Here is a 25,560-nt window from a genome sequence, read left to right as displayed (position 1 = left end):
TAGAGGCGACAAGCGGTATCATGGGTTCCAAGTCGGCATCACCAGGGCCAAGTGCAAAGCCAGCAGCACCCATAAAGCAGACAAGGTCTCGGAAAGGCACTCCGCCCAGCCAGGCTGAGCAAGGAAGGGCTGGCTCCGCGGGAGGTGTCGTTTTGCCAAAAGGGAAAGTAGCGAGAGCATCGACTTCACCAGCAAAGAAAACTACAGCGGCAGCAGTTCGACCTACAGTTAATACAACTGCAGCCGAAGTAAAGACCCCAAGAAGAAAGCCTAGGAAGCTTAACAAAAGTCCCACCTCAACCCCTATCAGCTCCCCACCGTCACCCACCCGCACCAACATATCGAAAGGGAGCCCTTCTTCCTCCGAGCTTGAAGCCTTGAAGGCACGAGTCAGGGAGTTAGAAGCAAAGGTGGAGGAATTGTACAAGACAGGTGCGACTTCAGACGCTCGTGCAGGCCGTTCACCCCGCCGACGGGGCAAAGGACGAAAGGGTTCCACTACTACGGTTCAACTCACCCGCACCAACACAAACACAAGTGACGCAAGTGTCAACAACCCCAGAGTCCAAGAAGTCGTCGACCCCGACGAAGAAGACGCAGACGAAGAACTCGTCCGTCTAGAAGGCGAACTCGAAGTCGCCCGTCAAGACCTCGAACACTACCGCCCCAGAACCCGACGTGCCAAATCCGACGAGACCGAGTACGTCGAAGAAATCCCCCGACGCGCCAGCAACGGAGGAGGCACAGAGCGACAAGTAACGCTCAGCGGCAGCTACCGCATCCCGATCCCCGCCTCCGTCAACCTCGAAGACGTCCAAACAATCAAATCCGGCGTCTCAGCCGCCCAAAACGTCGCTCGTTCCTTCCTCGAACAGCGTCGTGCTGCTGCCGCTGCTGCTCGTGCAAGTCAAGACACCCAGTCATCTCCATCTTCAGCATCGGCAAAAGTGCCAGCGTCCAAGACGCGGCCCCAGCGCAGTATGAGTTCGAATCTCGAAGTCGCGGTGGATAATCGCAATGGGAAGCAGAGCTGGAGCGATTGGATTGGCGGGTACAGTATGGCGATTACGAGGGCGGTGAGTAAGATTGAGCATGAGGCTGCGGTTGAGGCGCAGATGGCGAGGGGGAATGGTAGTGGTGCGAGGAGGACGAGTGTGCCGACATCGAAGAAGATGGCGGGGAAGAGGCCGGCGGCGAGGGCTACTTTGAGTGGGGAGCAGGTACATGGGCTTATGAGTTGAGGTGCTGCTGGCAGTTGTTGGCTGGGGGTTTCCAAATGTTGGTTCATGTTAGAATTATATAAAAAAACGATTTTTGGGAAATGGAATTGATTAGTAGCAAACTGAAATAAGGAGTTGGCATATGTATTTGATGGCAGACTATCTACACGAAACATACCCTGACATTGCGTTTCCACAACACTTCAAACCTACTGCTTAACATCAATCGGCGTCCCACCCTGCTCCCCACTCTTCAAGCAGCTCTCCAAAATCTCCAAATCCTTCAACGCCTCCTCGGGACTCTGCATCTCATTCCTTTTCCCCTCCTCCAAACTCTTCGCCCAAGCCTTAATCTCCTGCTTGACACCATTCCCTTCATCCGGGAACTCCTTGACCTCCTCCTTCTCCTCCCCCTGTCTCTTAACGACCACCTTCCCCCGCGAAACCGTCACCACCCCCTTCTCACACGCAACCACATACTCGGACCCTTGATCCGTCGTCCCCACCGAAATCGATAGACTCCCCGAACTCCCATTTTCAGCTTGTAAAACCGCATTCAGCGTATCTACAGGCGGAAGATGTTCCTGCAACTGCGCCGTAAACGCACTAACTCTCTTAACCTTCTGGCCCGCACCTTGGAGCAGCAAGCGCGTCGCAGCAACGAAATGTATGCCGCCGTCTAGAATGAAGCCGCCTTGGTGCTCGGGCTTCTTGCGCCACGCCGTCTCGTAGTACTTGCTGCCTACGGCAACGGGAAACATAACGCGAACGCGGAAACTGAGGAGGCGGCCGAGAGAGGCGAGTTGCTGCGAGGCCCAGATGTATGAGTCGATGAAGCGGAAGTTCTCGGCGACAGTGTACGTGGCGGATGTGTTGGAGGTGTTAGAGGTCCAGGCGAGGAGGGAGGAGGCGGTGCTGAGGTCCTTGGCTATGGGCTTTTCGGCGAAGACGTGTTTTCCGGCTGCCAGGGCTTTTTTGATGTAGTCTGGTTGAGCGGGGATGGGGAGGCTTTTTTGTTTGTTTGTTAGTATATTAGGAACTGGGTAGATTGGATGGTTGTATAATCGGGGTATATGTTACTCACGCGATAACCACGCCTTTAATGTCATCTCGTTTTAGCAAATCATCGAATTTCTTGCCGTCTTGGTCGTCGCTGTATAAATCTACGCCTGAGAGCTTTTCGGAGAGGGATTGGGCTGATTTGAGGGAGCGAGAGTAGACTGCTTTTAGGCTTAAGACGGGAGCATCTTGGATAGCTGGGAGATGTTCTTCTTTAGCGAAGATGCCGCTGCCGATGAGTGCGATTCCAATTGCCATTTTCTGATTGTGTTTATCAAGTCTGAGGAGCGTGATATGGGAAAGCAGTTTGAGATGGATTGGAAACCTCAATTCAGTATATAAGGTCGTCCTTCTACGGCTGTACTGCGGCTAAATGGTAATTTGTGGTCGATGATGGCATTCATTTCTTCCAATTGAAAACGCGATTGCACTTGTAGCGGGGTATGTTCGTGCTTCCCCACGATGGCCATGACGTCGGGAGCCATCCCGCATTTGGCAGACGTGACAGGCGTGCGTCCGCGGGCTCTCAATGTAAGTACACATAGTCTTGGTGCACTTCTCACCTTCACATATAGCTGCTTTTTGCACCCACATTCTCCTTGGTTCGTGTCTCAACGCAGTTTGAGATGGCTGGAGAAACCATTCGTACAACAGTCACGCGGTTTCCAGCAATCCCTCTGTACGCATAAGTACTCCTCTCATTGACACAAGTATTGTCGATGATCAATTCTTGGGCATTCTGATCTCCTCGTATTCTGTATCTTGGCAGCTAGTCAGGCTACAGAGATAGCTTGCGATGGTTACGGAAGCCTTTTGATGCCTAACTCCCCGGTTTGGCCCATGGCTTTCTGGAACACCTTCGCAGATACAAGATCTGCCATGTGTTTCGCATCAAGAAGTTGCTCCACTAACACGCCACGCTATCCAGATCAACATCAATCTTCGACACTACTGCAATCCTACAGTACTTACCCCAGAGATTTGCAAATTGTGCAGGATCGAATTCCATAGTGATATATCGAAGCCAAGTTTTCTAGCCGATGCCCAGGATGCGGCTTAAAGCAGGGGTGGAATGCAGCATCAACCTGCAACGACCATCACATCTGCCACTCGAACGCTTTGACATCCCAGCACCCGCAACCTCATTCGCTAACTCCCCGTCACAAAGCAACTGCCGAAGCTATGTTTTGCAGGATAAGCCTACGTGGCTGGAGCTGCTCCCGCAGAATGTTCTGACATGCTGAAACACAAAGTGCGTTGGAGATGGCTAATCCCTGGTGGCTCCCCAACCAACCCCATGTTGCCGGCAGTTGACTTTCTAGCGATCATCGCTAAAGGACGATCATGATTGACGAGAGATCGTCTCCCCAGGTGCTTCAGCCTAGTTTCGTTGCCTCTGGGTTGTGCCCTGACCGTCTTGGAACGGTGTGTGCTTGATATGGCCTGAGGTGATAAGGCGAGAGGGCCCTTGAGGAATATCAGAGCTGGTCTCAATACCTATGTTGTTCATCTATTTCATTGTGCATCTTTTATTTCAATTCTCTTAGACGCAAGTCGTCTTTTTTTTTTCTGACAAGCTGCTGGCAGCCTTTTTTTTCTCCCTCTATTTCGTTACGAGCCAATTACTGCTTGTGGATAGTCAAAATGGGCTTCGGTATTCTTGATGACCCTCATATGGCGGCTCCTCCTGGGACGTCGACCATTAATGACTCTGGGCCAGCTCGTGAGCTCTACCTAGCATGTATCTGAAGTATACAATACTGATTGCGTCTCAGTTGATTCGAAAGTCGACTCGAGCTACTTGAAGCGCGATGGAGATATAATCTTGCAACCACAACCGTCGGACAGTCCAAACGATCCTTTGAACTGGTGAGCCTAGTTTGTATTTGAATTGCGACCTTCATTGACAAGTCCAGGTCACCAATGAGAAAGGAGTGCATCATGGTCCTCCTTGCTTTCAGCTCCGGTGTCACAACAGCGTAAGTACTTCAAACGTGAGTCAATCTTCACATACTGATGGCAGCGTAGCCTCGGACCAATGGTAACGCCTGGTCTTCCACTTCTCGCAAAGAAGTACAATGTCAGTATCGACATGGTTTCGAGTCTCATCATCGGATTTCTTGCCTTCTGGATCGGCTTTACGACGTTCTTTACTGCTGCTGGAGCAAACATCTGGGGCAAGCGTCCCTTCTTCGTTATTTCGACAGTGATTCTCCTCGCTACTAACGTTTGGGGATTCTTCGCCAAGGTGTGTTGAACTTAGAAGTGTCATTTGGTCCTCAACTTACTTTAGCATAGTCATTTGTCTCCCTCGCTGTCATGCGTGTAATACAGGGTATTGCATCGGCTCCTCTCGAGACGCTCGTCACGTCAACCGTATCGGACATGTACTTTATCCATCAGCGAGGCACACGTATCGCAGTCTGGGGTTGCATGTTGTCTGCTGGAGTGCTGCTTGGGTACGTTTCTCTTCCAAGTCTGAACCTACGTACCCAACTAATAATCATCCAGTCAAGTCATCGCAGGCGCAATCATCGAAAACGTCTCGTTCGAAGCCACGTTTGGTATCTCAGCGCTCATCTTCATACCTATTCTCCTCGGTGTATACTTTTTGATTGTCGAAACTACATACTACGGTCCACGCCCCACGGCTGGGAAGCCCGGGTTTGATGGAAAAGACAACGACTCCATCGCTGAGTCGATGGCTGAACGCGATGAGCCTCTGCATACATACAAAAGCCAGCTCGCCATCTTCCGCGGTCGCATGTCGCCCGAGTCCTTCTGGAAGAACGCATGGAAGCCCGTACCCCTGATCGCCTTCCCCGCCGTGTTGTTCAGTACCATCGTGTACGGATCCTACTTCACCTGGCTCCTAACCATCTCCGTCCTCTCCGTCGGCGTCTTCTCCGCACCCCCGTACTCGCTGACCCCCGCTCAAGTCGGCCTCACCAACCTTCCTCTCCTGGCCGTTTCCCTCATCGGCTCGCCGCTCTCCGGCTGGACCGCCGACGCAATCGCAAAGTTCATGGCACGTCGCAACAAAGGCATCTTCGAGCCCGAGTTCCGTCTCACGCTCATGATCCCCGCGACCATCTTCGCAACAGTCGGTTTCCTGGGCTTTGGAATCAGTGTGTCGCGAGGATTGCCGATGGTGTGGCCCCTTGTCTTCATGTCGATTCACTCGTTGTCGGTGCCGTTTGCATCGACGGCCAGTCTGACTTACGTCATTGATTGCCACCCCCGCGATGCGAATCAGGCGTTTGTCACTATTAACTTTACAAAGGCTGTGTTTACGTTCATTGCGACGACGTATGCGAATGGCATCATGGCCAACGTGGGGCCGAGGGCGGTGTTTGATGGGATTACGCTTATCAATTTGGGTATTTGCATGCTTACCATTCCGGCGTACGTGTATGGAAAGAGGTTTAGGAGTTTGGTAAGTTTATTCTTTTTTTGTTTTTGAGTATTTTTTAGGGGGGTTATAGGGATTTTGCTAACAGTGTTGAATAGATTGCTCGAAGCTCTTTTGGAAAGAAAATCTCCGGTTAGTGACGAGATGGACGTGGACGCGAGATGCAAGTGCGGTGTGTATGAGCTTATACACAAGACAAGGATCAGATACTGAATGATTATGCGCTTACGTACACATGGTCCTTATATGCACGGTTTTCTTTTCGCAACAATCGATGGTTTTGCTTTAAGCTCTGGTGTTTGTTGTGCTGCGAGGGATTTCTCATGGAAGCCTGCTACTATAAAGTAGATGGAGCAATAGTAATCTACATGCTGCAACTCGTTCAATCAACCTCATGTAGGCTATAGCATCTCTAAGAATATCTAAGAAGTAGTACTCTTAAGCTAATAAGTAGCATGTAATATCACATAAACATACTCATCTAAATAGTGGTCCGTGAGCCCAAGCTTCGAGAAGGCTGGCTGCCGCATACAAAACAACTCGAAGAGGAACAACGACACGAGGGACCCTTGGCTAGATGACATTCACACTATACACATTTTCCATTTTTAGAAAGTTTTACATTTCTTAATTTGTATACCCTTGAGGGTAGTTATTCTAAAGTCATATCTGCGCCCCAATCTCCAGATTGTCATTCTCAGAGAGAGAGAGCAGGCGGGCAGGCAGGCGGGGTGTGGGGTTCCATATCCAGAACCCGATCATTCCAGATCAAATCATCCTCCCCTCCCCTTTCCATCGAGAACCCGTAGGTCTCGTCCATTTTCCAACATCGCAGTGTATAAAAAAAAAGCAGAAACCGAAGGGAAAAAAAAAGAAACCGAAATACTCCTAGTAGCGCCTTTTGTGCCCCCTTCCAAGTGGTCGTCTCTCCCCCTTCTTTTTTTTTGGGGGGGGGGGGGAATTCCTTTTTTGGTTGTTCACCAAACGTCCAAGTTTTTATTCGCGCTGATGAAGTGACGTTGGTAACCGCACACACACACAAACACAAAACGACCAGCGTCCGCGCCGCGAGAAAGGGAGGGGAGGTGGATGGATATGTCATGAAAGAGTTTGTCGCTTCAAGTACAAAAGATAAAAGTAGCAAATAAAGAAGAAGAGATTCTTCAGTTTGTGACTCTCCGGATGGCGTCGCCCGGTCTCGGCATGGCTTGTCTTTGGGAGGAGAACATCTGCGACATGGATTGTTGTTGTTGGGGCGACATGGAGATGGAGTAGCGCGGGCTGATGGGCGAAGTCAGGGATGACTTGCGTGCGGCGGAGTTGACGCTGGTTGTGATTGAGATGGGAGAGGGTGTGGGTGCGGATGAGGTTGCGGTCTTGAGGAAGACGCGGGCGGGGGGGAACTGGCTGATCGGAGGCATGGTGTGTGGTTGAGAGAGAGTGGCGGTCTAGGCCTTGTGTGGGATACAGAAGATTGAGGTTGGTATCTTTGTGGTAGTAGTAGATGAGTGCGCGTTTAATATGCAAGTGGTTTTGGGTGTGGTAGAGGTATTTTCGAGCAAAGGGTGACGTTGATGGTGGTTGCTTGATGCAGGGTGGTGGATTCCGGTATTCGGGCCTTTGGCAACTCGATGATGTTATTTGAGTGTAAGTCGTAGGCAAGTAAGTAGTGGTTTGCAGGGAGAGGATAAAAAGCAAGCTAGATAGGGTGGAGGACACGAGGGCTGATGTTATATATTGGTGAGTCGATCCAATCTTGACTCACCCTCGAGCTCGTCCGTCCATCCACCCGCCCAAGCCCGTTACCCTTGACCCACCGCCGACACACACGATCTGTTTCCGCATCCTCGGCGTAAAGCCCGCGTCAGAGTCACGAGCCGGCGCCCCGGTTCTAGTGGGCCATGCACAGGCGAGGTCAACTGGGCTGGCTATGACATGTGATGTGAAGGCCACACCGTTTGGAGCTACCACCCTTATGGCGGCCAAAAGGTTATAGGTCACCCCACATGCAACCCACCTACCGATCACTTCCCCCGGACATGCTAATAGTCTGTACATCCATCCATTCATCCATCCATACTCCACACACTGCCTATACACCCAATGCCTGCACACGGTATCGCGCAGAACCCGCGCTTTCCCAACCATGGGGGCCCAATCGGCCCATCACCCTCGTCCACCCACCTGTATTGGTTCCGGTGTGTGCGTGCAGATGGACATATCCGGTGTATGCAGCCTTTTCCCCTCATCCTTCTCCTCCCCTTATCCGGTCAGTTAGCTTCCATCACCCAGCATATCCGGCCGCGTGAGCAAGGCACCATTTCCGGATCGCGTGAGCAAGGCGAGAGAGAGAAAAAGAGCCGGCGCGGCCTTTTCCGTCGACTTGCGATATTTTTCCCAACTTGTTTCTCTATCTTGATCTTGATCTCCCTCTCTTTCCCCATCGTACTACTGCATGTCTCATGCCTGCAAAACACTCTAGCTCCCGCTGTACTTGCCACCCCCGGCTCCTTGGCTCACTCAATCTCAAAGGCGCGATGCGACGATGCGTAGCCTGCGGCTTTACACCACCACTATAATCACCACCACTATAATCACCACCACCATTTTACCACCAGTCTAAATCCACGCCCGCATTGCATGGCATCCAGTCTCTCCCATAGGACGCAACCCCCAACCTGACACAGAAACAGCACATGCATCCCTCACCGCCGTTGTGCGCATACGTACGTGCAATGCGACTACGCGGGGGGAACAGAGTGGGAGGGGGGTGGGAGAGAAAGAGGCGTACGTATTGGCAGCCGCCAGTCCAGTAACCTTGCGCACGTCAGACAGTGACGGTTGCACTTGACCCTCCAAAAGCCCATTGTAGTAATCGCCCATATCCCCTCTCCCTCCACTTCACCACCACGCACACCCGCCTACGCCCCTCCCGCTTCTAACTCGGCGATTCTCTCTCCCTTTCCCTTAACACCAAGATACGGAACAAACACGCATACGCCCTCTCCTCCGCTCCTCCCAACCGCCCACATAGAGGCCAAGCCAGCCAAGTCCGCTCCGCATAGTGTAGGCGGGTACACAGGATACACTACCTGAAGCTGTTTCTGTGCGAGGCCAGGGCGCTGGGACCCTTCCTCTAAGGGTTTTAGCCACTCTTCAATCACATCTTGATACTCTGACACTCTGACAGATAGAATGGGGGAAGGGGGGCCGTCTCTTGGCCTTATGCAACATACACAGGGCTAACGTACCTACCTACTACTGAACCCACAGACACATTGCCTAGATTCAGCAACACCAAAGGTATCTGTTTTTATGCGACCCATCAAGCTTGGGCCTCCGTTTGGCATGTGTGGGTTACGTGGGTTGTGGGTTGTGGGGTGGCAGTCGTATCTGCCAAATCTTTGCGTGTTTGAAAGTCAGCCCGCCTGCGTTTGAAGATTGCGGCTGGTTGCCAAGGCGGTGCTTGCTTTGGGTTGGCATTGTTTCGTGCTAATATTATGTGTTAATCACATGTAAAAGCGGACTAGAGTGACGATCGAAAAGGCTTGGGGCTGCTAGTCGTCCAAGGCTTGTTGTTGGTCATGCCATGTGAAGGGGTCATAAGGTAAGTCTGTGAGAGAGAGAGAGAGAGAGAGATGGAGCGTGGGGGTTACACGTCTAACGGTCATCTTGCACATAGTACAAAGGGTGGGCTTGATGCACCGTGACTGTGGCATCGAGATTGTGTCGTTTTTTCTTTCTTTCTTTCTTTCAACGGCATAATTTAATTCAGCCATTTAACTTCATATTTGCCCCCCCCCCCCCGTTGTCTTTCGTAGAGCGCTTGCATGCAGATCCCCAGAAAAAGCACAGTGTGCGGCGTGCTTGGAGGGTGTAGTGGGAGCCAACCACAGCAAAGGGCTACGGCGCCTTGGTATGAACCAGTGGGAGAGCTCCAGCTTGCAGCTCCCTAGTCAACTGTACCACAAGCACCCATCCACATCCACACACACATATCCGCTTTGGCATTTGCATTCATGGTACAACATGTCGTATCATATTACTTTTCTAATATACAAAGTTATCCGTCCTTTCGGCATTATATCCAATTCGTCAAGATAACTTGTCCTTTCTGCAACATGCGACGGCCTTGTCGAGAGCAATCGCCGTATACAAAGCCACCAACGCCAACACACTGTTGCGCCATGCCATGCACGCGCATGTCCAGTTGGCATGCCATCACACTCGTATAGCATGAATATCCCAAGCCTTTTGTATCGTAGGTGCTCGACGTGTCTAGGCCTTGGGCTTGGCCTTGGGAGTGCCGCTGCGGACGCGTTTCGCTTCGGGCCGCTGGAGGTGCGAGACGGGAATCCAGCTCTCGTCATAGGCCTTGGCACCAGACGTGACAGCGGGACCATCAGCACCGACAACGGCAACCTGGTCGGCAGGGTCAACCTTCTTGGTCTGACCCGAAGACATCCTGGCGCGCTCACCACCCTTGCCGTGGCCCTTCTTCTGGGGGAAGAAGGTGCTGATCCAGGTGTTGTAGATGAAGTAGACGGTTCCGCCAAAGGCACCAAGGACGACAAGGTAAAGGAAGAGGCTAGAGGCGCAAGTCAGTTATGACACAATCATAAAAGTAGGGCAGATCTGCAGAGAACGTACATTTGAGGATCAAAGAAGCTGTTGGGGGCCTCGACAATGCTAACAGTCTCGTTGTAAGCGGGAACGGTGAATACGGTATTGTTGGCGCCCTTCAACACGGTAATGAGTTCCAAGCGTAGGTTTTGGGGGTGCATGTCGAGAGTGAAGCTGTAAGGAACAGTCTCCTCGGCGCCAGCGGGAATCTCGATCGAGTAGCGCTTCGAAGTAAGGTTGCGGACGATTTGAGATTTGCCGGCGACTTCAGAGACGAGCGAGCCGCCAACAACGGAAACACCAATGGGCGTGGGCTCATTGTTGGTGACGGAAAGACGTGCCTCGGTGGCATGGCCGTTGACGAGCTTCACGCCGAAAATCTCAGATTGTGGGAATGAGACAGAGACGGCGACATTGACATTGGGTGTCTGCGGCTCCGTGACTTGCTCTTGGACCTTTTCAGCCTGTGAGTTGGTGGTTAGCCATCTGATGTCATGTGTCGTCACAACATGTCAAACTCACCTCAGCTGCGGCAAAGGCACCAAGTGCGCGCAAGGAGAGCAGGAGCAGAGTAGAGGATCGCCAATTGACCATGATGAAAGCGCTACAAAAGGATGGGATGGTAAGAATAGAGAAGAGGGGCGTGGGGAGAGAGATGGTGGAATTCGAACGTGGCTTCTGGCGAGTGACGTCCGGGCGCCGTTGGGTCTTGGCGAAGGTAAGGACAGCCGCGGCAGCGGAAAGCCGACGTCAGGTAGTTGGCTGACATGAGCACCAACAGCCGCCGCCGACCCCATGTCTCTTCGCGCACACATGCGACATCTTTCTCTCTTCGCTCCTGACACGACGTTTTGCAAATAGCGACACAAGGTGACAAATCTGCCTTGTTACTTACGTTGCCGCCTTGCAAACATGGCCTCTTTGCACATGTCTAATCGCCGAAACGCAAGGGATAGGCTGACCACGCCACCTCTTCCTGCCAATGCAACGCTTACCAACGGCGGCTATTCGCCTGCGGCTTCATGCGCCTAGTGGTTGCGTTTGTCCCTAACAACACCGGCATGTACTGTACTGTACGTACATACATACATACATAGACAAATGCCTTTCTGCCGGTAGCTTGCATTGCATCTTGGTTACACCATCCAGGGGTATACTAACCGTTAACCGTTTTCCGCTATCTGTTTTCTGTTTCTATTGCTCGTCCCTCAATACCGTCGCTGGTATTTGCTCCCCAATACCGTTTCCTGTTTCCCGTTTCTCGTTTCTCGTTTTTCTGTTTTCACTTTTCTGTATTCCGAATCTCGTCTTCATTGCCACTAGAAGCGTCTATAAAGCTCTGCCCCTCACCCGCGTTTGCTCCTGCCCATCTTTCACCTCCCCGTGAACCGTGGAAAGAGCGTTCGGCTGCCCGTCCCACATTGCCTTGTTACACTCTACCTCACTTTCTCGCCTTGACACGCGCAGCAGCCTCGCACAACAAAGCTTTTCTCTCCCCCTTGCAATAAATACACCACCTCCCTCTATCATCTACGCCTCTTGCCTGACCATCTCAGCATGGCGCTCTCACGCGATGCCCACAATGGCATCATTTCTCCCTCGACAATTCAGACTGATAACGATCTAGACATGCTCAGCAAGCGCTTCGAGCAGCTTAACCAATTAGAAGAAGAGAAGAACAAATTCATGACGGTATGGCTCCAAGGAAATTTCTTTTGCAACTGACCTAACCTGTTGATAGGAGCTCCTCATCCGCTATGAATATGTCGTTCAACAGAACCAAGCTATGCTTGCTGAACGTAACCGCGATCGGGAGTGGATCTTTCAATGTTTAGCTGAAAAGCAGCACTACGAAAGACTTGCAGGCAACATACAGCAGGCAGTGGTGAGTCAGTCTGAGGCTATACAATGAAAGCCATGTATCTGCAAAGCATCATAACACAAGACTGACATGCAGGTGTCAGGTGGACAACTCCTTTGTTGTCGTACTCATTGACGGCGATGATATGATGGTTAGTCCTCTTGTTGAAAAGCTATTTCTGCTTTGCTGATCGAGCCATCAGTTCCTTGATGAGTTTATACGCGAAGGTGCAAACGGCGGTCGCCGCGCCGCCTCGAAGCTGCACGCCGCCGTTCAAAACTATATGCAAGACCAGAGCGAAAACTCCCGCGACGCCGCTCCACTTGGATTGCGCATCGTTTGTCGGATTTACGCCAATGTCAAAGGCATCGCTGAAGAGCTTGTCCGCACAAGTGTCATCCCTGACATTACCTATTTCGAAGACTTTGTGTGTGGATTCACAACGGGCGAGACATTGTTCGATGTTGTCGACGTAGGGATGTATAATGATTGCGCCAACGAGAAGATGATTGGTGAGTACACTAAGCGTACATCTCGTGGCAATTTAGAATGCTAAGAAGACGCAGAGTCTTTCAAACTCTACTTTCGAGATTACCATTGCTGCCATTTATTCTTCGGCTGCTCGTACAACGAGGGTTATACACGCCTTCTTGAAGAACACTCTAATCAGGAGGGTTTGCGTGACAAAGTGGTACTCGTTGGAGGCCCTCTTTTTGACAAAGACCTGATTTCGCTACCGTACAAGGCGAAAAGGCTTTCCGACATCTTTCGTGAGCCCAAGTACGCATCATGGGGAGCTGGGCCTGTTTTGGGAGCCCTTTCGTCAGCTTTTGTCCCTGCTACAAACGGAGCCGAAACAAAGGGTAGCCCAAACAGCTTTGTCACACCGACCGGTCTTCCATTTCGGTTTCCAGCACCCGCACCTACACGGCCACTGAGCAGTTCATCGGTCTGGGAAAGCCCTCTCCCCAAAGGTGCCGTGTTGAGTCATATGACCAGAACTCCATCGACTTCGACCTTGGGTTCTGATGGCCTACCTGCTCAGAGACCCATTGCAGCGCCTATGAACTACGCCGCTAAAGCCGCGGCTCCTCCACCCCCAAAGTCCAAGTCGCCCACCTACAGACCTGCCAGCCGCGAAGAAATCATCGCCCGCAACCGCGCAGGCCAGCGTGTCGACCCACCATGCAAGGACTATGACAAATCCGAGGTTGACCGTGTCAAGAAGATGAAACTTTGCAACATCCATTTTCTCCGCAAGGAATGTCCATATGGAGATTCTTGCACTCACCTCCACGCCTACAAGCCCACGGAAAATGAGATTGCTACACTTCGTCTGGTAGCGCGCATGGCGCCCTGCGCAAATGGTAGTATCTGCCAGGACATCAAGTGCATCTACGGTCACCGGTGCCCTGCGCCTCGGAATAAGACCAACCATGCCAAGGGTACCAAGAACTGTATTTTTGGTGACTCGTGTAAGTTCTCGGGCGACTTGCATGACATCGACACGACTATTGTAAAGACCCTGGTCATACGCTAAGAAGTTGTTTCGGCGTTTCTTGGCTGAGGTGCGTATAGGCGGCAGACAGTGAGAGTAGTTACAGTACGGTACTTGTTATGTGGATGAACGCTCCCCGGTGCCCAATGATTTTCCAAGATATGCTACTTTGTAAAACTCTTACTCGGGGATGATGTGGTTGTATAATACACGATGATAGTTCTGAAAACCATACCTAGCACCCTCTCACCCAAACAAGGAAAAAAAATAGAGAAACGATTTCACTACTCCTTCTTCCACTCCTCAAACTCCTCTTCCAAATGCGATTTCAGTGCCGCAAACTTGTTTTTGAAATTCTGTCCGCATCGCCAACACTCCATGTCCCAGCTCGGCCAGTCGCCCGGACGAAATCTCACGCTCCCTTCCTCGAGCGGGAACTCGTGCAATTGCACCAGGAAACTCGTGTTGAAACTAAGATAGTGCTTCTTGTGTTTCATCCACGGCGAATGCATATCGCGACTGAACACGTGGATGTGCAAGTGATTCATCGACGGATGCGTGTGCACGCCTGTTACTATCTCTTTGCTCCAGTCGCGGCCTTGTGGGAGGAGAGCGGAGCGCTTGGAGGGGGATGGTGGGGGGTCAGGACTGGACATGAGAGTTTCGAGAGCGGTGTTGTAGGGCGCATCTGAGGCGCTGCCCTCGCCGTATTGGCGGCGTAGTTCGTTGGCTGCTAGGTCTACGAGACGCGCGGTGCGTGCTCGCACTGTGGTGAGGAAGGCGGGGTCGTTGGAGAGGGCGTGGAGGGGGTGCTGGGTGTAGTAGGCGCGGTTTCGTGGGATGAGGAGGAGGTGTACGCTATGCTTTGTTTTTAGTACTATATATCTATTTTGGGCATGGGATGGGAATGCTCAAGACTGACCTTGCTTTTGGGTACTTGTCGGTTATCACGACAAAGTCATCGTCGTATTCTAGGATTCTTCCCTCGGGGTTCGTCTCGGGGGTTTCTATGTATATGCCCAGCCCGTCACGGGGATTCCAGCGTTTTGAAGGTTTGGCATTTTGCTCGGTTGTACTGGGGGAGTCGGTGGCGGTTATGCCAGTTGGAGGTGGTTTTGGTCGCTTGGATCGCGACATGAGTTCTGTGACTGTGTTGTGAGTTGAAGTTGCTTGTGGACTTAGGTAGAACAACTCAGAAACGTACATGCGTTGGGTCGTTTCTGAGAGCCCGCGTCCATGGTGGGTTGAGGCTGATTAGGCGTTTCTGTTCCATTTATCTCCTCTGCCGTGATCGCGTCACGGGGTTGTTCCGCGCTGGGGTTGTGATTGTTGTTTGTGGACATGATTTTTCGGAAGCTATCATGCGGTGGCTGGCGGAAGTCTGAATTCCTCTCACGAATGTTCTTGTATGAGATTGAGAACAATCTGCTGACAATGGATGGTTTAGTGATTTGGCGCAAAGACATGTCGCGTTGATGGGTGATGACGATGAGGCTCACAGCAGGTGGCTCGAGCGTGCCGAGGCATCCCTGCAACCATCGGAATTTCGGATTGCGGGCAACAACCAAGTGTCTCGCTGCCACATTCGAAATGGCTACAGCACAATCCACAGCCACTTCCTTTTCAAAAAAGTGCACTGGTAGCTGGTGGTGGAGTTTTGGTGATTGAGCCCTTTTGCTAGCGCGAGCGCCCTTCACCGCCCTCGAACACGGGAGACATCTTTATCCATCGCTCCCCTTCCGAAGCAAATACATCTGTCCATGGATATTACTCGACGCTACACCTTTTTCCTGCTCCGACACAATGCCAAAAAACGCACATCCGCCCCGCGGTAAACCTGCGAAGAAGTCAGTCCCGCCCGAAGAAGACACAAGCTTCATTGTGTTTGGCGACGGCAAGGCCAAAAAGAAAAAGGGCGAAAGCTCTGGCGGAGACGCAGCCCAAAATGATGGCAAAGGAAAGGGCAAGGGAGGAGCCGCTCAGCCTGAAGATGGGCCGAAGAGACCAGATACTCGGACTTTGGTAGCTGGCGCATCGTGGACTGGAAAACTGCCTGTCAATCTACTATCGGAGCACTTTCAAAAGCAACAGTGGGCTAAGCCAGATTATCGCATTGTACGGATATTCTTTCAGAGCCGATGCATCGCAGCTGATGTTTTGTAGCGCAAGGATGGCGACAAGCATTTTGCCTATGCTGTAGTGTTATCCAAGGTGAACCAGAAGACACGAGAGACGATGACTCTGCCGCCAATTAAGATTCCCCCCGAACTCGAGGAGCAAGCACACCAACCTACCGCTGTGGAGGCTCGCAACTTTGCCGCTGCATACACCCTCTTTCGTGTCGCCAGCGCCAAAAACCTGCACATGATGCTTCCGCCAACTTACAAAGATTTGTGGAAAGGACAATTTACAGAACTGAAAAAGAGGGATGAGCAGGATGGAAAAGGTTGGATGTACGAAGCTGACCCATTCTTTGGCTTTGCAGAAAGAGAAAAGGCTCGGGAGACGGCTGCCAAAGCGCGTGAGAAGAAGCAGAAAGAACAGGCAGAGGCCCAGAAGGCCCATAATCAGCAGCCTGGCGCGGTCATGCCTGGGTCTTCAAAGGAATCTGCTCCAAGCAGGAACTTGATGAAGGGGTGGGAACGTGTGCCAAAGATTGAGTTGGGGAAAAGGACAAGAAAAGAAGCAGAGCGTTTAATCCGCCGTGATGCCCTCTGGAACCCCAATGGTGTAGAGATGGACGCAGCTACAAAGGCTAGGCTGGTCGAGGAAATCGCTGACCTTGGGTTTCGGAAAAGCCATGTCGAAGAGGCAGCCGAAATCTGCAAAGACCGTGAGGAAATCATTGAATGGCTCCTTATCCACGTACCAGAGGACGATCTTCCATCTTGGTCTTTACCCGAAGGTTATGTTGCCGGTGTTAGTATGGCTAGTACAAACCTTAAGCGCGAGGGTGCTGTGAAGCGTCTAGCAGCTGCCGGATATGCTGTAGACCTATGCGAAGAAGCTTTCGATAGTCAGGGTGGCGATGAAAGAAAAGCGGCAGCTCTTTTGCAGGCTCGCCTTCTTCGGCCAGAAGAGGATGACAACAGCATCTTGCAGGAGTTGGCAGATCTTTCGCTGTCGGAGGGCACGTCAGAGGAAACATCTGAGGAAGACCCATGGGAAGTGGAGATGTCATCTCTAGAAGCGATATACGATCGCCTCTTCTCACGACCTACTCCAGAAGCATGTCGCATTGAATTGGACGTCAAGCAACAGGGTAAACGGCTTATATTACAAGTCCGAAAGCCCTTTGGTCCTTACCCCGCTGTCGTACCAATAATCACATTCGAAGCTGCCATCCCAGCGTACATTCGCCTAAGCATCATTAGACAAGCCCTCCTTCATGCAGAGGCAAATTTCATTGGTATGCCCATGGTATATGATATTGTGGACTGGATCCAAACGAATGCTGGTGACATCTTCCAAAATCCAGGAAGATTATCAGATGTCTCTTCTGGACTTGCCGCGGCGGACCACATGTCTGAACAACCAAGTCAGAAACGAAAGGCAAAGGGTAAGCCCCGTAAACCTATCGATTGGACACCAGCAACCCCTGCAAGCCAAAATGCGTTGGCCGCCTGGCAAGCTAAGCAGGAGACTCCAGCTCAACAAAAAATGATGGATGCCCGAAAATCGCTCCCTGCATGGCGCCTAAGGGAAGAAATTGTGCAGACTGTCAATAGATGCAATGTCACTATCATCTCAGGTGAGACAGGTTCGGGAAAGTCGACCCAATCAGTGCAGTTTGTTTTGGACGACTTGATACAACGGCAGCTTGGTGCCGTAGCAAACATTATTTGCACGCAACCTCGAAGAATTTCTGCTCTCGGCCTCGCAGATCGTGTGGCCGATGAACGATGTTCTCAGGTTGGCGATGAGATTGGTTATACCATTCGTGGAGAATCGAAGCAGAAGCCTGGTACTACCAAGATCACCTTCGTCACGACCGGTGTTCTTCTCAGGCGACTCCAGACCTCTGGTGGAAATTCTGATGACGTTGTTGCCTCGCTGGCGGATGTGAGCCATGTTATGGTGGATGAAGTACACGAGCGCAGTCTGGACACTGACTTCTTGCTTGTGTTGCTACGTCAAATCCTACGGCAACGCAAAGATCTCAAGGTTATTCTCATGAGTGCCACACTTGATGCCGCCGTCTTCGAGGCCTATTTCAAGGAGGTAGGACCCGTGGGTCGTGTGGAAATTGAGGGTCGTACCCACCCTGTAACTGACTACTACATGGACGACATTCTTCACTTTACTGGATTCAAGGGCTACGGAATGGATGAGGAAGATGATTCTGGAGATAAAGGTTTCTCTGCGAATCTCCGGAGTATTGGATTCGGCATCAACTATGACTTGATTGCTGAGACTGTACGCCATATCGACCGTCAACTCGGATCCAAGGATGGCGGTATTTTGATCTTCCTGCCGGGCACCATGGAGATTGATCGAACTCTCCAGGCATTAAGCCAGTTTGCCAACCTACATGCACTGCCTCTGCATGCATCACTTTTGCCAATTGAGCAGAAACGCGTCTTCCCTCCCGTACCCCATGGCAAACGAAAAGTCATTGCATGTACCAATGTTGCCGAGACTTCCATCACGATTGAAGATATTGTCGCCGTCATCGATACAGGTAGAGTCAAGGAAACAAGTTATGACCCACAGAACAACATGGTCCGTCTGGCTGAGACGTGGGCTTCAAGGGCAGCATGTAAGCAGCGACGTGGACGAGCAGGACGTGTGCGAGCAGGCGACTGTTACAAACTATACACACGAAATGCTGAGGCAAAGATGATGGAGCGACCCGATCCCGAGATTCGGCGCGTGCCACTCGAACAGATGTGTCTATCAATCAAAGCCATGGGTGTACAGGACGTCTCTGGGTTCTTGGCCTCAGCGTTGACACCGCCAGAGAGTACCGCAGTCGAGGGTGCAGTGCGCTTGTTATCCCAGATGGGAGCCATAACTGACAACGAGCTGACTGCTCTCGGTCGCCACATGTCCATGATTCCAGCAGATCTCCGTCTGGGCAAGCTGTTGGTATACGGAGCGACATTTGGTTGTCTTGAAGCTGCTTTGACTATCGCTTCGGTCCTGACGGCACGCAGTCCGTTCATATCACCACGAGAGCGAGACCAAGAGACACGGAACGAGTTCGACCGCCTTCGTGCCTCGTTCTCCAACAACCAAGGAGATCTCCTGGTTGACCTCCGCGCCTACGAACAATGGTCCGCACTGCGCAGCAAAGGCACCTCATCACGCGACCTCCGCTTCTGGTGTCAAGACAACCGTCTCTCGCCCCAAACATTATTTGACGTTGCCTCCAACCGCACCCAATATCTCTCTTCTCTTAAAGAAATCTCTTTCATCCCCACACACTACTCTTCCACAAATCCTTCCACCCACTCCACCTACAACAAACACAACACCAACGACGCCCTCCTGCGCGCCCTGATTGCGGGCTCCTTCAACCCGCAAATCGCACGCATCCAGCTCCCCGATAAGAAATTCGCCGCAGGCATAGCCGGTGCCGTGGAACTCGACCCTTCAGCCCGCGAAATCAAATACTTCAACCAAGAAAACGGACGTGTATTCGTACACCCATCTTCCACCCTCTTCTCTAGCCAAACTTTCCCCCACAACGCATCCTTCATCGCGTACTTCAACAAGATGGCCACGAGCAAAGTTTTCATCAGGGACATCACGCCGTTTAATGCGTACAGTCTTCTCATGTTCGCGGGTAGGATTCAGGTTGATACGCTGGGGCGTGGGCTTGTGGTTGATGAGTGGATTCGGTTGAGGGGCTGGGCGAGGATCGGTGTGCTAGTTAGCCGGTTGAGGGGTATGTTGGATAAGGTGCTGGAGGGGATGGTGAGGGAGCCGGGGAAGGGGGTTAGTAAGCGGGAGGCGGAGATTGTGGAGGTAGTTAGGTGGTTGGTTGAGAGGGATGGATTGGATGCTTAGGTTGGGTGTAGAAGAGGGGGTAGAGTGGGGATGATAGAGGGTTTGGAATTTGGATGATGAGTATGGTACCAGAGTCGTGTTTGAAGAAAGCATGAGATGGTGATTTTGATAGAAATCACGATGATGCACAGAAAGGTAGATAAGTATATCAGATGAATTTGGGTTCTCATATCTTCTAGCTTTGTCTTTGGCTCTTCTAATCTAAATGTCTGCTCTTCTCTTCCGATGAAACTAGGAGTATACAACCCATCTATTCGTTTGCTGATACATTGTAATTGCGGTACTAGCTTTTGTACAGAAGATAATGGAGGTTTTTTTTCTGACGAATAAGTAGACAGGACATGGTGCGGATTGGAGAGGTATTTTTTCGCTGGTGAGTCTGCTTTGGAGCTATGCGTGCTGTATGAAGTATCCCGTCCACGATTTAGGCGAACACCCAACTGAGCGTCTATGTGTGGAGCTGCAAGTCACTCTACTCAGTAGCCGAGTTTAGAGGCCTGGAAAAGCTCGAATTTTGCTTGTGGGGGGCTGTCGGGCGGCGGTGTGGTGGTTTGGCTGAGAGTATGCGGAGTACCGGTGAAGGTTGAGGCGGGGCCACGGCTGTAACTTGTCACTGCGGCGCAAGAGTGTGAAACCAGCTCCTTGGATAGGATGCTGTAGTAAACGCCGAGGTCGAGGTAACGTGTTTTATGAAACGGTTTTGTAGATGTTCCAGTAACCCTTCGCACTCAAACCACTTTAGGCAGCGATCTTGTACATCCATAACAGATGTTTCGTGTCGTGCTTTCGGATCCAGAGTTGTTACCATCGTGTTGATCACCACCCCAGCCGTGAATACCAAAACGCCCTTCAGGCACAGGCATACTGCATAAGCTGCAGTGTGGATCCAAGAGCGCATCGGGACGTGCTTGGAGCTTGCCCGTAGTGCGAACGACGTTTGCAACGATGCTTGGAAAGTTCTCTTCAACTGATTCGAAATACTGCTTCATGAGATCGTCTATAGTTGTATTTTTGGAACTCGTAGATGCTTGAGTGGGTCCTGAGGATGACTCTTGCACAAATGAGACCAGATCAGATCCTGACATGTTGACGTAGGAGATGAGTTCTTTCTTGAGAACGTCCCGTAGCGGGTAGTGAAACTGGAGGCCAAAGGGGGATTCGCCATCTGATATTTGCCAGGGAAGAGAGAAGCCGCGGCCTTTTGCTGTTTCTGCAAGCGTCTTTTGAGCTAGAGTGGTGGTGCTGTCTCCCCAGAGAACGCTCTCGCAACCGGCCAACTTGGCGTGCTCTACAATTAAACGGGTTCGGAGAGTAGAGATTACGTCAGCGCGAGCTGTGGCCGATGTGAGGGAATTAATCATGTGCACAAACTGATCTTCGGGATTTGATTCGGCCTTTTGTTGGTCTTGGGGCAGCAGGGTCTTGAGTGACGCATCATCTGGTACTAAACGAAACACATCGTGCAAAGGTAATGAAACATAGTCATGGTCTGGGTATTGTGCGCGGACCTTTTCCAAAAGCTCTTCAGCCTGTACGGCATGTCCTGGTTCTTGGATATGGACTGCACTAATCTCAAAACCAGTGCGACCAGTCTTGCTCTTCTGCGTCTTGAGATGCAGATCCAGGACATGCAGGAGGGAGATGGATGAGAATCCGAAAGACATGGGAACCAAAACCCTGCGCTGCTTCTCTGCGCCGAAATTGACCCGGAAAGACTCCAGACGCTTGATACATTTGGTATGAACATAGCGGGCGAAGCAGTCACTGTGCTAGTTTTAGCGAATTCTTTTTCTTTTACTTTGGCCCAAGTGGCGTAGAACTAACTGGCAGAGGGGTTCAGAGCGAACTACAAGCACGGATATGCCCTTGCATCGCCTACAGGGCTCCTCAGAAGAATCGGCAATGTGTTTGCCCGGCATGTTGGCGTAGTTGTAGGTGGTGATGTTGATGTTGGTGTTGCGATACTTGTGCAGGGCTGACTCAGTGGGCGGGTGAAGAGTGCGGGACTGCGCCACATGCGGTTGAACGCCAGGCTGCGCCACAAACGGTCGCGCGCTAACCCGAGCTGCCGGGAAGGCGGACCTGGCTGGGGGGTTGTGAACGAACGCGCAATCGAAACTGCCACGGCTTCACGCCAGACTTGCGCCCATGACCCATCGTTAACCTTTACGCGAAGAAGAATAACCTTCGCTGACCTGAATCGCATTGTGTTCCCTGGCCTGAAGCGCCATTGTCTTTTAGCCGTCAGCTCCGCCAGCTGGCCTCTCATCTCTAGGCAGGATGAAGGCGGGCATGCGCCTTATCGCGCTGCTGCTGCTGGCCACAATTACAGCAGTAGCAGCAGTAGAGGTTACTCTGGTAACTTCGTCTTCTACTCTGTATTCTTTCCACCGCTGACACGCCTCTAGAATCAAGATGATCGCCAGAAATGCTCGGGCATGTACAGCAAGAAGGCATGGGGCGGCAAGGTTGATCCATTCATACTTGTCAAGTTCATAAAAGACCCAAAGAAGAACGAGGGTATTGAGAACCCGATAGTCAGCGTAGTAGTGTGGGAGTGGAAGGACACGTTGCTTCTGGGTGCCCCATCCGACTTGCCCGTGAACGATGTTGGTACTCCGCAGCATAATGCTTGGGAAGGTTGACTGACTTGCGCATAGGAAAATCGCCATTACATCTGTGACGACGAATCTATCAAACTGAAATTATGTAACGAGACGCACAAGGGCGAGTGGGTGCTCGCCGAAGACGTTGACAACATCTCTCAAATGTACATCCGGACCGCTGCAATCAACCTCAACGACCCTAAGCCTATCAACTACCCTATCTCAACCGGAGAGAAGAAGGTTTCGATAAAAACAGGATATTACTGCGTGGCGGCGGCAGCCCAGGATAGTCGATTGCAATACGAGGCCGTCGTGGTTTTCCGAAATGCATATGGCGAACTCCAGGCGGCCCAGATTGCAAAACTGCCCTTTTACGGCGGCATCACACTCGTATACTTCCTAGTCTTGACGTTCTGGGGCTTTTTATATTTCCAAAACCGGCACGACATTCTTGCCGTCCAGAACTACATCACCGCTATTCTGGTCTTTCTGGTCTTGGAGATGCTCATGACTTGGGGGTACTACGACTACCAAAACCGCCACGGAAACAATGTTGGCGCCAAAGCACTCATGATCATCGTTGCTGTTCTGAACGCCTTCCGCAACTCATTCTCGTTCTTTTTGCTTCTTATCGTATGCATGGGATATGGTGTCGTCAAGCCTTCGCTTGGAAAGACCATGACGGTCGTCCGCTGGCTCGCCGTGGCACACTTCGTCTTTGGCGTCATTTACGCCATCGCCTCACTCACTGTTCGCCCAGATGATGCTGGACCTATTGTCCTGCTTGTTATTCTTCCTCTATCCGCTACACTCACGGCCTTTTACATCTGGACTCTGAACTCGTTAAACCTTACCATGAAAGATCTAATGGAGCGGAAACAGCACGTCAAAGCCACCATGTACAAACGATTATGGTGGTGTATTTTGACAAGCATTATCGTCATCTTCGGGTTCTTCTTTATCAACAGCTTCACGTTTGCTGGTGCTTCTACTCCAGACTTTGCGCCTACCCATTGGCAAACGCGGTGGTTCGTACTAGATGGTTGGCTAAACTTAGTCTACTTAGCCGATGTATGCTTTGTTGCATACATGTGGAGGCCAACAGCGAACAACAGAAGATTTGCTATGAGCGACGAGGTAAGTCCACATATACCACATGTTCCGTACAGAGATGCTGACCCATCCTCAGATTGCTCAGGATGATGAAGGCTTCGAGATTGCCTCACTTAGAGACTCTTTGGACGAAGAGGAAGGGGGCCCGAATCAGGGTTCCTCTTATGATCCAGCGCAAAGGTCGACTAACGATCATGCACGCGATGCATCGCCTCTACCTGCGCCACAACCACAAAAGCCCATTCACCCTCCTAGAGAAAGTCTTGATGGTGATACAATTTTCGCTGTTGGGGAGGACGACAAGTGGAGTAGCGATGGAAGCGAGGAGGAGGAAAGTGACGAAGACCGTGATGAAGACAGTGACGACTCGGGTGTTGAAAACTCAAAGGGAGGTAAGAATGAGCGTTCGAGATTGACTGGTAAAAAAGATGAATAGAGGTTGATTGGCCATAATGATGGCTCGGGTTTAAAAAGCTGTCGCTTTGAGCACTGGCGTTCGTCGGAAAGCGATATACTTTCGCATGGGTTAGCGGGTGGCACGTATTTTGAACAAGCCGCCAGTTTTTGCATAGCTGGCTTTCGCAATAGTGCATTTAGACCTTGTTGCTCTACACGTTGATGTCATTTTGCGCTTAGAGGCTGCCGTCTGGCTTCGTTCTTAACTCCGCAAATGCCGAGGCATCTCGGGTAGGAATGTCGTCAGAGTTCTTCACTGCATCTCCAAACTTCACCCTTGTGCAACCACCCATGGCAGCTCTAACTCTAAGCGCGCCCAGGCGCACTGCAAGATACATATGTGACACATGTCGTAATAGCGTACGCTATCCACGCAACCCAGCTTTTGGCGTACAACGATATCTTGGCACCGCAGCGTCCTTACGCAGTGAAGACTCACAGCAATTGACGTCGCATCAATACTTTCGCAGTCCTGCCGCCCCAAATTCAACTTTTGAATTAGCTCGGAGAAAATCCATATTGCGTCAATACTCGACATCCAGCCAGGCTGCATACGCCACGAACTCAGGCTTTGCGTCACTGCCACATCGTCGTCTAATCGCCCTCTCCGGCCCCGACACCGCAAAGTTTCTACAAGGCTTGATAACAAACAATGTTGATCCGGATCGTTCATCATCATTCTACTCTGCCTTCTTGGATGCGCGAGGCAGAATACTGTGGGACGTTTTTGTATGGGTATGGCCTGAGCTTGTTGCAGAGAAGGGACACTGGGCTTGCCATATTGAGGTGGACGAAGGTGAATTGGAGGCATTGAAAAAGCACCTAAAGCGCCATAAATTGAGGAGCAAGATTCAGATTGAGGAAATTAGCCCGGATGCAGTACGCGTCTGGTCAAGTTGGGGATCTGCAATTGAGCAAGCCAACACTCAAGGTCTCATTGCTAACCTGAAAGATCCGCGTGCACCAAACATGCATCGTTATCTTGCAGATGCAAATGCGGAAACGATAATAGATGGCGCACAGCCAGCAGATGTTCAAGAATATCACCTTCAACGTTACCGAAACGGCATCCCAGAGGGACAGATTGAAATACCCCGCGAGAGTGCCCTGCCAATGGAGTGCAACATCGATCTCTCTCAAGGCATAGATTTCAAAAAGGGCTGTTATGTTGGTCAAGAACTCACCATCCGCACCAAACACACCGGAATCGTGCGAAAACGCATCTTACCAGTCGAACTTTACACAACCGCCACATTGGCCACTCTTCCCGAACATGGCACCGACATCAAGCAACTCGACGAAAGCGGCAATATCAAGAAAGGACGTGCGACTGGCAAGTTCGTGGCTGGTATTGGCAACGTAGGGCTTGCAATGTGTCGGCTAGAGAACATGACGCATATGAAAGTCAGTGCTGAGGGAGGCACATGGAAGCCTGGGATGGAATTTGGTTGCGAGACGAAAGATGGAATTGTTAAGATTAAGCCGCTGTTGTACGATTGGTTTGTGTTGAGAGAAAGAGATTTATGGGACAAGAACAGGCAGAGGCTGTGAAAAATAGCTGAATAAAATGCCGAAACAAGTATGCTGATAGCTTCACAATAATGTTGTCCACGGCGTAACTGATTCATGCAGTGCAATAGTTCACGTGGTGCGCCTGGCCTGACCGGTAGGCTGACCAGAGGGGCTGTGCTTGTGTGGCT

At 51.3% G+C, this 25,560-nt stretch overlaps 11 protein-coding genes across 11 annotated transcripts; 6 read left to right on the top strand and 5 right to left on the bottom strand.

Moving 5' to 3' along the window:
- Positions 1–20: 20 nt before the first annotated feature.
- On the top strand, positions 21–1,241 carry COCMIDRAFT_3742 (uncharacterized protein; the record flags this gene model as incomplete). The annotated part of the gene is made up of 1 exon (XM_007687955.1): positions 21–1,241. One exon carries the CDS (start codon positions 21–23, stop codon positions 1,239–1,241), a length of 1,221 nt encoding a protein of 406 aa, XP_007686145.1.
- A 188-nt stretch (positions 1,242–1,429) lies between these two features.
- On the bottom strand, positions 1,430–2,537 carry COCMIDRAFT_90481 (uncharacterized protein; the record flags this gene model as incomplete). The annotated part of the gene is made up of 2 exons (XM_007688013.1): positions 1,430–2,228; positions 2,305–2,537. 2 exons carry the CDS (start codon positions 2,535–2,537, stop codon positions 1,430–1,432), a joined length of 1,032 nt encoding a protein of 343 aa, XP_007686203.1.
- Positions 2,538–3,923: 1,386 nt separating this feature from the next.
- On the top strand, positions 3,924–5,828 carry COCMIDRAFT_90596 (uncharacterized protein; the record flags this gene model as incomplete). Its single annotated transcript, XM_007688012.1, has 7 exons — positions 3,924–4,002; positions 4,055–4,148; positions 4,196–4,258; positions 4,308–4,527; positions 4,578–4,738; positions 4,791–5,715; positions 5,790–5,828. The coding sequence occupies 7 exons, from the start codon at positions 3,924–3,926 to the stop codon at positions 5,826–5,828; spliced, it is 1,581 nt and encodes a 526-aa protein (XP_007686202.1).
- A 1,026-nt stretch (positions 5,829–6,854) lies between these two features.
- Positions 6,855–7,112, bottom strand: COCMIDRAFT_35173 (uncharacterized protein; the record flags this gene model as incomplete). The annotated part of the gene is made up of 1 exon (XM_007687975.1): positions 6,855–7,112. One exon carries the CDS (start codon positions 7,110–7,112, stop codon positions 6,855–6,857), a length of 258 nt encoding a protein of 85 aa, XP_007686165.1.
- A 2,857-nt stretch (positions 7,113–9,969) lies between these two features.
- COCMIDRAFT_3739 (uncharacterized protein) lies at positions 9,970–10,908 on the bottom strand (the record flags this gene model as incomplete). The annotated part of the gene is made up of 3 exons (XM_007687954.1): positions 9,970–10,279; positions 10,342–10,778; positions 10,837–10,908. The coding sequence occupies 3 exons, from the start codon at positions 10,906–10,908 to the stop codon at positions 9,970–9,972; spliced, it is 819 nt and encodes a 272-aa protein (XP_007686144.1).
- A 963-nt stretch (positions 10,909–11,871) lies between these two features.
- On the top strand, positions 11,872–13,715 carry COCMIDRAFT_90594 (uncharacterized protein; the record flags this gene model as incomplete). The annotated part of the gene is made up of 5 exons (XM_007688011.1): positions 11,872–12,006; positions 12,056–12,199; positions 12,279–12,326; positions 12,378–12,687; positions 12,742–13,715. The coding sequence occupies 5 exons, from the start codon at positions 11,872–11,874 to the stop codon at positions 13,713–13,715; spliced, it is 1,611 nt and encodes a 536-aa protein (XP_007686201.1).
- Positions 13,716–13,957: 242 nt separating this feature from the next.
- COCMIDRAFT_35169 (uncharacterized protein) lies at positions 13,958–15,016 on the bottom strand (the record flags this gene model as incomplete). Its single annotated transcript, XM_007687974.1, has 3 exons — positions 13,958–14,531; positions 14,596–14,821; positions 14,878–15,016. 3 exons carry the CDS (start codon positions 15,014–15,016, stop codon positions 13,958–13,960), a joined length of 939 nt encoding a protein of 312 aa, XP_007686164.1.
- Positions 15,017–15,476: 460 nt separating this feature from the next.
- Positions 15,477–19,685, top strand: COCMIDRAFT_3736 (uncharacterized protein; the record flags this gene model as incomplete). The annotated part of the gene is made up of 2 exons (XM_007687953.1): positions 15,477–15,788; positions 15,837–19,685. 2 exons carry the CDS (start codon positions 15,477–15,479, stop codon positions 19,683–19,685), a joined length of 4,161 nt encoding a protein of 1,386 aa, XP_007686143.1.
- A 728-nt stretch (positions 19,686–20,413) lies between these two features.
- On the bottom strand, positions 20,414–21,604 carry COCMIDRAFT_90560 (uncharacterized protein; the record flags this gene model as incomplete). The annotated part of the gene is made up of 2 exons (XM_007688010.1): positions 20,414–21,449; positions 21,510–21,604. The coding sequence occupies 2 exons, from the start codon at positions 21,602–21,604 to the stop codon at positions 20,414–20,416; spliced, it is 1,131 nt and encodes a 376-aa protein (XP_007686200.1).
- A 361-nt stretch (positions 21,605–21,965) lies between these two features.
- Positions 21,966–23,840, top strand: COCMIDRAFT_90415 (uncharacterized protein; the record flags this gene model as incomplete). Its single annotated transcript, XM_007688009.1, has 4 exons — positions 21,966–22,043; positions 22,094–22,294; positions 22,346–23,428; positions 23,481–23,840. The coding sequence occupies 4 exons, from the start codon at positions 21,966–21,968 to the stop codon at positions 23,838–23,840; spliced, it is 1,722 nt and encodes a 573-aa protein (XP_007686199.1).
- A 311-nt stretch (positions 23,841–24,151) lies between these two features.
- COCMIDRAFT_90605 (uncharacterized protein) lies at positions 24,152–25,411 on the top strand (the record flags this gene model as incomplete). Its single annotated transcript, XM_007688008.1, has 1 exon — positions 24,152–25,411. The coding sequence occupies one exon, from the start codon at positions 24,152–24,154 to the stop codon at positions 25,409–25,411; it is 1,260 nt and encodes a 419-aa protein (XP_007686198.1).
- Between the last annotated feature and the right edge of the window lie 149 nt (positions 25,412–25,560).

Source organism: Bipolaris oryzae (assembly GCF_000523455.1).
Source record: "Bipolaris oryzae ATCC 44560 unplaced genomic scaffold scaffold_36, whole genome shotgun sequence".
Lineage (NCBI taxonomy): Eukaryota > Fungi > Ascomycota > Dothideomycetes > Pleosporales > Pleosporaceae > Bipolaris > Bipolaris oryzae.
This window is presented reverse-complemented; position numbering and strand designations above follow the sequence as displayed.